This window comes from Hippocampus comes, unplaced genomic scaffold, assembly GCF_001891065.2.
Source record: "Hippocampus comes isolate QL1 unplaced genomic scaffold, H_comes_QL1_v1.1 scaffold261, whole genome shotgun sequence".
Taxonomy (NCBI): domain Eukaryota; kingdom Metazoa; phylum Chordata; class Actinopteri; order Syngnathiformes; family Syngnathidae; genus Hippocampus; species Hippocampus comes.
Genome location: NW_017805824.1, coordinates 4,840,456 through 4,851,965, shown reverse-complemented (window position 1 = coordinate 4,851,965; position 11,510 = coordinate 4,840,456). Strand labels below are relative to the sequence as shown.

Sequence of the window (11,510 nt, the reverse complement as noted above, 5' to 3'; positions counted from 1 at the left end):
CAACCCTCACCCACACACACACACACACACACACACACACACACACCAGATAAAAAGTGCATAAATAAAACCTATGCACCGGAGTCAACTCTTTTTTTTTTTTTTGACCCAACAGTTGGACAGAGCAAAGGCTGCAGGAAAACTTGGACTCATGAAGCGTCCACAGAACAGTTCTCACCTAAATACCTCATCACATCCTGCTGTTTATTGCGTTTTATGTTTGAAACTTGTTCCTAATTAATGTAGGTAAGTAAATTGTGTGCACACAGACAAACAAAAGATATGATTGAGAGGGCAGGGCTTGGGAGTGTAAATGTTTTTAAATCCAGGTTAAAAACTTTGCTAACCCCCCTGCCCCCACCCGTACCTTTGATTAAGGTATTTTAAACATGAAAAAGAAAAAAAATATTTTACCGTTATTTCCGGACGAAATATCCAGACTTTTGTCACACGCTTTCCACTCTGTGGCTTATTTAATGAAGCGGCCTATACCGTATTGGCCCGAATATAAGACGGTGTTTTTTGCATTGAAATAAGACTGAAAAAGTGGGGGTCGTCTTATATTCGGGGTCTAGACATTATACCCATTCATGACGCTAGATGGCGCCAGATATCAATGAAGCGAATGCTGAACTTGACTCCCCAGGCCAAAGTGAACCCCTGCCACGAAGGATAAAAATAAAAATAGCGGTAGCACGAACAAGTAAAAAATAAAAAATAGCGGTAAGAAGGAAAAGAGAAGAAAATAATAGAAGCGATAACAGAAAATGGAGAAACGTAGTGACAATTTGGAGAAAAGTGAGTCGAAGATCGGCCAGGTTAACTGGCAGCTGAGGAGAAGTTATGATGGAATTTACATTTCAAAAAAACAGAAGCCATTCATTTACAAATGTGATTGCACTTTAGATTTGAATAAGGCAAAATAACATGCTTTTTCTCTCAAATATACTGTTATAATCATTTGTTTCAGATGTACTGTAATTATTTTCTGTATAAAAATTAATTTGGTGTTCAAAAAGTCGGTTTTCAAACTTGAGTCTTGAAAAAGAGGGGGTTGTCTTATAAACAGGGCCGTCTTATATTCGGGCCAATACGGTATTTAGATTTTTCTAATGGCCGCCAGGGAGCGCTCGAGCATAAAAGGTAAGAGTGAGACAAGTTGATATACCGTATATACGTGTGTCGAGGAAGACGCTATCATCCATCACAGTGCTGCACTGCATCCACTAAGAAAAAAAACAAACCTCCCGAAAGACATTGTCGTAAAAGTTGACACGAAAACGTAGATGGAAGAAAGCCTAATGAAGGAATGACTGACCGAGTGTTACAGCAAGCGAGGATTTTTTTCCATAGGAAGAAAAAAACATTACTCGATGGCGAACAGTGACTTTTATTTTATTTTATTATGTTTATTTTAAACCAGCCCTGTTAGTGCTGTTTTACTGCCGTGGGGCTGCCGGGTTACAGGCACTATTTGGAAAGAAAAGTTATGTAATTAAAACTTTGAAAAAGTTTTCTGTGTACCGTCCTCCTTTGTAAATATCTCATGTTACAATGTGGGCACCTGCGGCTAATAGACGAGTGCGGCTTATCTGTGTACAAAACGTTTTTTCCTTTAAAAATGTCATGGGTGCGTGCGGCTTATACTGAGGTGCACTCTATTGTCCGGAAATTACGGTAGTTATTTCAAAAAGGCAACATATTCTTCTTTACTTTTAAATGTTTGTTTTCAATGCTGTCAGTGTAGTCTTAGTAATTTTTTGGAAGCTACTTTTTTCTTCTCTGCTTTGCTCGTGAATGTCATTAACTGTTAACACAGAAAAAGTGCATGGCATACCTGTTTCTGAGGCCTGTACCATTACCCAGGTTGCCTCCAACAAGAGTTTGCAGGGAGGGCAGGGCAGAGCGGCTCAACTGCTGTCTGCTGGGACCCCTGCGACCCCCTGGCATGGTCGCCGGTTACCGTGGCAACCTCGGACGCTGGGACTCCCCCTTGCTCCTTAATGAGCGACCATACACGCTGAGGCCACTGTAATAATCAGAATGTTGTGTTTAGACTTGTGCAGAAAACATATTCGTGCAAAGAAAAAATTGGAGTTTACTTCCCCTTTAAATCAAATATTACATCAGCAAAATTGCGGTGAAAGGAGAAGAGAAGGGGATGCTCTGACATATGGAAAAAAAGTTTGAACATGGGTAGCTAGCTAATCTGTTGAGCGGTGGTTGTGTTATTACTTCGGGTGATGCTAAATGCTATCTTGGTTGACAGTTCAACAGCTGCAAACAAGTCATCACACTGACCCTTCTTCTTCTTTGCTTGTCGTTTACCTCGCAGCCCCATAATGTAAGACTGGAAATGTGCCGCCAGAAATGCTCAGCTTGCATTCAGCCTGACCACAATTTTCGTTTAAGGTGACGACATTTCCCATGATTCTTGATGTTTTCTTACATAAAAAAGAACCACCTTATTCTGATAAGAAAGTAGAGAACTTGCTTGTTGCGTTTTACTTTTTTTATGCTAAAATATTAGGAGAACTAGCTCGTTCTGATATGAGGTTTTTTTTTTTGGTTTGTTTTTTTTTACATTTGGGAAAGCTGGGCTATATTACAATATTACTGCAAATGTTGTACTATGTCAACTTGTCATTTTTTTGAACGAAGTTACAGGACATTTATTTCTTTTCCGCGTGAGTACGCCACATGCACACATATTTGTTCATTGGTTAAGCATCTGGAATCGGCTGCGCTCAAAACACGCTTGCGTGCAAAATTATCCTCTTGCGTGATTGGAATAGACCCACATCTATATGTAGTCTCTGCCTCCAACACGCACACTGCCGGCCGGGTTCTGCTCCCTGATCGAACATTTTACCAAAGGCCTGTGACATTGATCACATGTCCATCGCATGGTGTTATTGAATTATCACCAAGTACTAATTTGTAACACACAAAAAAAATATATCAGCATCTCTTTGGGGAATCAGGAAGTTATTGGTTATCGTATTAGTGGGAAAAAAAAAGCAGTTCTGGTGCATCTCTATATTAGGACTACATTTCCCATGATTCTAAGACACGGAAGCAGGAAGTACTTCTAGTTTACTATGATGAAAACATGGATACTGATTAGATGGGGATGAGGAGGAGAACGCCAGCGTAGGAGGAAAGAATTTAAATTAAAGACGACAAATTGAAAAGCTGACATGAGAAAATGAAATGATTTTAAGTGCGCCTCATGGTCCAAAAAATATGGCAAGTCACAAGGTGTCACGTTCATTGACTGCTATGCCAAAAAATTGCTTAATGCAGCAAAAAAAAATGAATAAATAAAATAAAATAAAAAAATCAAGCAATTACCGTATTGGCCCGAATATAAGACGGCCCTGATTATAAGACAACCCCCTCTTTTTCCAAGACTCAAGTTTGAAAAAAGACTGTTTGAACACCAAATTAATTTTTATACAGAAAATAATTACAGTACATCTGAAACAAATGATTCTAACAATATATTTGAGAGAAAAAGCAAGTTATTTTGCCTCATTCAAATCTTAATATCTGAAGATTTAAATATGTAAACTAAAGTGCAATCACATTTGTAACTGAATGGCTTCTGGTTTTTGAAATGTAAATTACATCATAACTTCTCCTCAGCTGCCGGTTAACCTGGCCGATCTTGGAGCCACTTTTTCTCTTCTATTATTTTCTTCTCTTTTCTTTCTTACCGCTATTTTTTATTTTTCTTCTTCGTGCTACCGCTATTTTTATTCTTCGTGACAGGGATTCGCTTTGGCCTGGGGAGTCAAGTTCAGCATTCGCTTCAATGGTATCTGGCGCCATCTAGCGTTGTGAATGGGCATAATGTCTAGACCCCGAATATAAGACGACCCCCACTTTTTTAGTCTTATTTTCAATGCAAAAAACACCGTCTTATATTCGGGCCAATACGGTAAGAGTCACAAATTATTTTTCAAATTACGGCTTTCAGTTTTTACCCCCCCTTGAGATTCAATGTAGGGATACTGATCCCGATCAAATGGATTAGCTGCACATTTTTCAAAGTTAGAGTTGCTCACCAACAATTATTTGAATCATTGATTAATCTATTATTTTTGTCAATTGTCTCATGAATGCAATTAAAAAAAAACACTCCTTTCCATTCCTTAATAATACAAAATCAAGACATTATTTCAAATTGACAGTGCAGAAAATGCACAAACATACACAAGGAGTGCAAAAGTAGGTATACAGTAGTATCTAGAGGTGTCGAGTCCCGGTCTAGAAAGTAAAAACCTTGCCACAGTTTGGCCTCTAACCACAGGTGCTTCTACTCAACCGGCAGGTAAAGGTGAAACCTCGTTATAACGTGGTTCATCTTTCACGATTTCACTGTGCCTGTATGTGTGTTTGTGGTGTGGTGAGAGTGTTTTTCTTCAATTTTACTTTTGTTTTGTTAAGTGGTGGGGTTTGGGGGCAGGAAACTTTATGTGCGCATGCAGGTTGCTATTTTAGTCTGCGAGCTGAGAAAGCGTGCGGGTGTCTCAGCGCTCCGATGACGGATTGAGATGGCAGCAAAGAAAAAAAAAACACCGATAGGTGTTTTACTTATGACGTTTAAGAAATGGGAATGCCAGTTGGACTTTTCATATGAATCATCCGAAGAAAGGCGTATCACTAAGCTCACGTGTGATGTACGCACAAAACACGAAAGAGACATGCGAGGGGAGGCAGGATTCCGAGGAAAGTATTGAAGTTGGTCATTAGATCTAAAGGCTAATCACTATGAAAAAATATTATGAAACAGTCTTAGTCGTTCTATAATTTACTAGTTGTAGATATGGTAACTTTATGAATAAAACATTTGTCACAAGGTGTAGTAATAACTGTCGGTAAGGCCTAACGATGACATATGGTAGATTCTTTGGTCAAATTGAGAGAAGATTACAGTGTCGTCTTGGGGTTACAAAGAGGACGTCAAGCCATGTCAATACGATATGACTATATATGGTAATTAGGTCATTTTTTTCACATGATTTTCATCATTCAATTACTATTACCTGCTTTTGTATTAATAAAGGGGGTGAGTAGCCATTGATGTTTATTTACATAAATAGTATACACACACACAGACACACACACAGACACACACACACACACACACACACACACACACACACACACACACACACACACACACACACACACACACACACGTATAACCATGTTAACAGTGTCAGGTTTACTTGTGGCCCATGATATATAGCCAGGACTGAGGTATTGTGTACACATATGTGTTTCTGATTGCCATAGTATTTCACAGTAATTGATATATTCATGATTACCAGTAAATTAATCTTTGCAGTGTGAGACTGGAAAAAAATACTCTGATATGGTGGTATGCTGTATTCATGATACCATATGAGTGCAATAAAAGTGTCAACATATTTTGATCCATTTATTTTATTGAATAAATAATAAAGTACACAGCTACTGAGGTAATTAGGTTCATTGTTAGTGCATAGTTTTCAAACATTTACCCTTTAAATATTATACTTTTGAATATCAGAATTCTTGATTATGAATATCAGTCAAAATAGAAAAATGGGTTCCCATGGTGAACGTTTACGGAACCCAAAATTAGTTACTGTGGTTTCCCGTTAGGTGATCCAACGGAACCGAAAAAACGGTTTCTGTGAATTTCTGAAATCCGCAGGCCTGCACACACACACACACACCATGATGAGCAACAGCTATAAAGGTTTGTGAAAAAGAAATCACTGCCGACCTAAGTAGAGATTTGACGTGGAGGCATGGGTTGCACTTTTACAGCGTGTTCAGTGCAGAAACTATCGTACGGACGTGTACCGTTTTAAACTTCTCCTGGCGCTCCAGATACCCATTCTTTGCCATTACCATGAGTGAATTGCAGGGAAACAAGCTTTGAATGAGAATAATTTAAAAAAAAGATATGTCCCAACAATTACCCAGAACTAAGTTCTCCTCTTGGAAAAAGACACCTGCACCACAGCCTTGAGTAGAAAAAGTCACTTCAGCGGAGTGGAGGCAAAGCCAGAGGAACTGTGAAATACACGAGTCACAATGTGTCCAACCCCGGACTGACTATTAGTATTATTTTATGGTATTTCTAAAAATTATCATAGTTATTTGTAAGAAAACGTTTATATTTTTATTTTTTTTCCCCCTATAGTACAGTATTTTATAATAATTGGCAAAATTAAAGCTGACTACTTCACAGATTTCACCGGATTTCTTTTTGGAATGTAAACGCCGCGATAAACAGGGTTCACTGCAGAAGTACCTGTGGCTAAAGCCCACCCGTGGTTTTTACTTGCTGGACCTGGGTTTACACCTCAGGATACTACTGGGTAGCTACTTATACACCCCCTCGTCCCTCCCCAATTATGATTCAGTTACTGGTTGGGTCTGTAACATGTGCAGTGTTAAGGAAAGGGGGATAATCAACAAAATGTAAGATATAAAAAAGCGAGATGAGATTTAAAAAAAAAGAATATTAATAGAGTCAGAACAGTACAAAACAAAGGAATACAACTGAGTTGTACAAGCACACAGCGAGTGCACAACTCAACTCCGTAAGCTGCAGTAGCTCCACTCAACTCAAATCATTTTTTATTTATATAGCGCTTGCACAACAGCTGCAGCTGTAACAAAGCGCTTTACAGAACAGATGACAAAACATTCGTTGTTTTTGGGGGAGGGTAGAGAATATATGCCCGTGACTTATACATTGGCCTGTCATGATAAATATTTCAGTACAAATATTTCGAAACTTTTTTTTAATGCCATTAATTCAGTGAGAATATTAGGGCAAAAATAATTATTCTACGTCCTTTTTAAAAGCGATTATCTTTCGTTTTTCAAAAATAATGAACATTTATAAATGTAGAACCAAAAAAAAAAAAAAAAAAACTCAGTCTATGTTAAAAAAAATGCACATCAACAAATATTAACAACACATCCAACCACATACTATCTGTAGTGTCAAGAGCAAAATGAGATGTCCCCCTCGCCTTCAAAATGTCCTCTTTCACCCGGTTGAACAAGGCTGGAATGACTGTGAAATCCACATTTCATTTTTTGGGCAATTTTTACTGCCTATCGAGAAGTCTGTGCTTAGGTTACAAGTGAATGAATGATCACAGGAAATATATTCACACCATCTGTATTATAAAGTTTTAATCATCAGAAATCCGTTTTTTTTCTACATATGCCAGCAGTGTGTAGTGACAGCCAGAAACATCAACTGTTATTCCGTTGGGTGGTAAAATGTATACAAATCCGCCTGTGCACCCAACTGTTGTTATTCAGATCAGATTTGACACTAAGTGCATCCATCCATCCATTTTCCAAACTCACTTGATTTTTGACTAAATTGAGACAAGCTTCTGATTTCAGTAGTCATACTTTTTTTCAATAGTTTTGTTTGGTGCTGATTTTTAAACAATTCATTTTTAAGTTATACAATAACATGCACATAGAATGATGAGTTTGAATGTGTAGCGATTTCAAGCGAGCTGTACATTCCCCATCGCCAGATCTCTATCCACCAGCGATCTTGCATTGGGGAGACACCAACTCTGTAAGCTGGTCTCGTAAATTACGGCACTCGAAACAAATATCTGGTAATGGTCGCCGGTCTTTAAGTTCTCGGCGGACGTCATTCCACCTCTGTTGTGTACGTGTGAGTGTGAGTGGTTCCTCCCACAGCCGTGAGCAATGTGACTGACAAGAGAGGGAAGAAGCAGCACGAATGCATGTTGAATACATATGCAAACGACACAAGTCCACTGATCAAGTTCATTTTATTTATTGAGCCATAAGTCCATATAGGTATTATCCTGACAGGCCTACTTGTGACGACTGTATACCCAACTCTACGCTGTCATTTGTACTCCTGGCAGTGACAGCTACATTTCAAATAAATATTGTGCCATAAATCTATGTAATAACGTTTAATATGCCCATTGGCTGTGCGAACAGAGGTAGTGTGAGGGAGGTAGACAAAAACAGTGGTGCTACAGTTAATTACAAAAAAAAAAAGGTGGTGGAAATTCTGATTGGCTGGTGAATTTGGAGAGTCACTAACAACATTGGCTGGTGCTCAAAAAAGTTAATTTAGAACGTTGGTAGGTAGACGAACGTGTGTGTGACGATGCAGTTCATTGTGAGACTGAGGAATGGCATGAAGAAAGGCCACCTGCATTCAACGCGAGCCATGTGGGGAGCCAGCATCGCTCACGGCGAGCCAGTATCGCTCACGGCGCGGTGCTTAGGTGTATACAGATATCTGCAAATAAAACATTTTGCCATCAAAGCGCTCTCACAGTCTTGTTCGTGTTTCTTCATACTTTGAATTGTCACGAAAGCATAACCAACACATATTTTACTGCTGATTACTAAAGAATGAAAAACACTAAACACTAGTTGTGCTCCGATCGATGGGCTACCAATCGTGATCAGCTCATGTTGCAGCCAACTAGAGATAAGCCTGTAAGCAGTGTAGCGTCCACTATACATTTCCTTGACACTGCTTTTTACAGAGCAAACCAGTAACTAAATCATAATACTGTATATGTATTTGCAGTTTCTGCTCCGTCAATTTTAAATGTCTTGTTTTTGTACAATAAGGGGATGGAAATTTGGATTTTTTTTTTTTTTGGTAATCTGATTTCTTAATTAATCCGAATATAATTGACAGATGTATCCATGATTAAATTCATTGTGAGTGTGCAGCTCTAAAATTGGAAAGTATGCGCCTAATCCATATGATCATTATCGGAATAGGTATCAACTGATCATAATTTATGGATGATTAGAAGATGCATTTTTGGACCCTGATTGGAACGTGCCTACAAGAAACCCCTTTTTTCATGACGGAAGAGAGTCTACTCTTTGTTTTGGTAGGTTTGGTGTTTATATTGTTCAGGGGGGTCTTGAAAGACTGGTCAAAATGAAATTAAAAACGGCTGGCAATTTGGGGAACTCTGGCGAAGACGGATGATATGAATGATTCACGTTTAAGAACTGTTTGTTTTACACATGAATTGAAATGCACTTTTAATGTCAGTTTTCGGTGCATTACGTTTAAGTCATTCACCCCCTATATTTAAGCAGAGTTAATTTTCAAATATGCACGATATTACAGTAACTTAAATGCTAATATACAGGTACAGTATACTTTTTAGGAGTAAAAGTTCTGACTCATCTTTGGTCAACACTTGGCCTACTTCACTGCAGTACTTATATGTTCCCCATTCTGATAGCACTTGGATCGCTACATATTTTATGAGCTGATCCTTGGTGTAAAAAGAACCACTGATTTCAAGCATTTGATGGCCAAATCAGTCAATTGAAAACACGCAAACAAAAGGAGAAACGTTTCAGTTGATAGCCACTGGAGAAAACGGGAACTAATATTGCATGGGAGTATTTTGCCATTTCTACAGACTTTAACCCTTTAAGTTTTGCATAATATGCATGCTTAAAACCGAAACAAACGTGATCCGATTTCATGTTGATCACACCGCTGTGAAGAGCACTAATTAAACCTGGCATTTCTCAATAATGACACCAGGCAGCGTGCTCTTCTTTTAGACGCCAGTTGAGTTCGGAACTTTAGCAAATAGCTTCAAATGTGGGAAATGTGTGGACGTGTGTGTGTGTCTGAACACCCATATGGAGCAGTTAAAGCGCTGTACAGTCACATTTTACTCACACGACATACGGGAGGGTGAAGTGAACGAGGATGCATCAGTCACTTGTGTGGCTTCCAGCCGGACGAGTCCAAACGAAACCGAGCATTCCTCCTCTCTTTTTTTTTTTTACTCCAACGCGACCAAATGCAGCACCGTGGAGATGGTGTACGGTGGTTCCGAAGAAGCTGGTGCGGTGCTCGGTTAATCCGCGTTAGAATGAAAAGGCGTCTTTTTCCAAAAAAGTTAAGCACAAACCTGCGAGGAACAACTGTGTAAATGCATTTCACAGAGACCGACGTGGCAAGCCAGCACGGCCTCTGTAGGACGTCATCAATGTGCGACATGAATCATGCACAGTACTGTAGTGAACAAAAGCAACTGCGTTTAAAGTCTTTTGTACACTTATGAACCATTTGTGATTAGAGCTTAGAGCTACTATTGTATTTTAATGGCGATTATATGATGGTACTCGGAAAGCTAAGCTATTTTTATTCTGTAGTACAAATATTTGTAGAGGGAGGCAAATAAAGTCCCGATTCAAACCAAGTAATAAAGTATATACTCTGAAATTTATTGTAGTACGAAGTAAAATGTAAAATCCCAACTGTCCATGTTAGGGTTGGGATGGCTAAGCGGTGCTGAAAAAAAAAACAATAACGTCATCGACTGACTTCAACTCGAAAATCCCAGAGCATACAAAAAACCTGAGTCGCGGATTCTCAGTCTATGCAGATGAACGTTCGTTTTGATTGGATATGCTACAGAAAAAAACATACCAGTTGTGTAATTGAGCATTTCGGTTTATTATATACACGCCACTCCGTACATGATCAATATTACTAGGCTAACAATATCATTAATACAAGTCGAAATAAAAGTCTGGTTTCAACTACCATAATCAGTTATATGGTGCTCATTGTACAGAATATTAATGCTGAGATCGTAAATGTTTCAATATCCATTCATTCATCCATCCACCCATTTTGTAATCTGTTTATTTATTCTCACGAGGGTCGCGGGCGTGCTGGATCCTATTTCTGCTGTCATCGGGTAGTGGGGGGGCTGTACACCCTGAACTGGTTGCCAGCCAATCGCAGGGCACACAAAGAGGAACAACCATTCGTGCTCACATCACGCCTAAGGACAATTTAGAGTGCTATGCATTGTGAGGCGGATGTGCCGACCAGCCGAGCACCGCGCCACCCAATGTTTCAATTCTCATTTTGATACTTTATCCATCGGTTATCTGAACCGCTCTATCACGAGGGTCGTGAGCGTGTTGGAGCCTATCCCAGCTGACTTCGAGCAGCAGGCGGGGTACACCCTGAACTGGTTGTCAGCACGCATACACAACCATTCACACCCACAGACACACCCTGGGACTATTTGTGTTCATGCATGCATGTTTTCAGAATGTGAGAGAAAACCGGAGTACCCGGAGAAAACCCACGCAGGTATGGGAAGAACATGCAAACTCCACAAGTGATCTTATCTGTAGAACATGAAATCTATTAAAAATTCTCACAGATGGGTTTTGCTGGATTTATTTTCATTTTGGGGAATGAAAATATCAGAAGAATGTGTATTTTATTTGTGAACACTTGTTTGACCCAGTGTGAGAATTCAGAAAATGGGATCCCAACAATCACAGTAATTTCAAGTCCACTTTATTGTCAAATGTGCTCTATGTGCAACATACAGCACAGATGAAATATCTTCCCTCTCAACCAGAGGAGAGAGAGAGAGAGAGAAAGAGAGAGAGAGAGAGAGAGAGAGAGAGAG

The 11,510-nt window shown here is 39.2% G+C and overlaps 1 protein-coding gene across 2 annotated transcripts in view; it reads right to left on the bottom strand.

The window, feature by feature from the left end:
- tmem39a (transmembrane protein 39A) overlaps positions 1–10,059 on the bottom strand; it is a 19,332-nt gene extending 9,273 nt beyond the window's left edge. The window contains exons 1-2 of one of the 2 annotated variants that reach the window (XM_019886874.1): positions 9,749–10,059; positions 1,838–2,029 (exon numbers count right to left, since the gene is read on the bottom strand). In XM_019886874.1, the coding sequence (XP_019742433.1) occupies positions 1,838–1,950 (113 nt within the window). In that variant the 5' untranslated portion in view covers positions 1,951–2,029; positions 9,749–10,059. The remainder of the gene's footprint in view (positions 1–1,837; positions 2,030–9,748) is intronic. The other variant, XM_019886875.1, reaches the window with a different exon arrangement.
- Between the last annotated feature and the right edge of the window lie 1,451 nt (positions 10,060–11,510).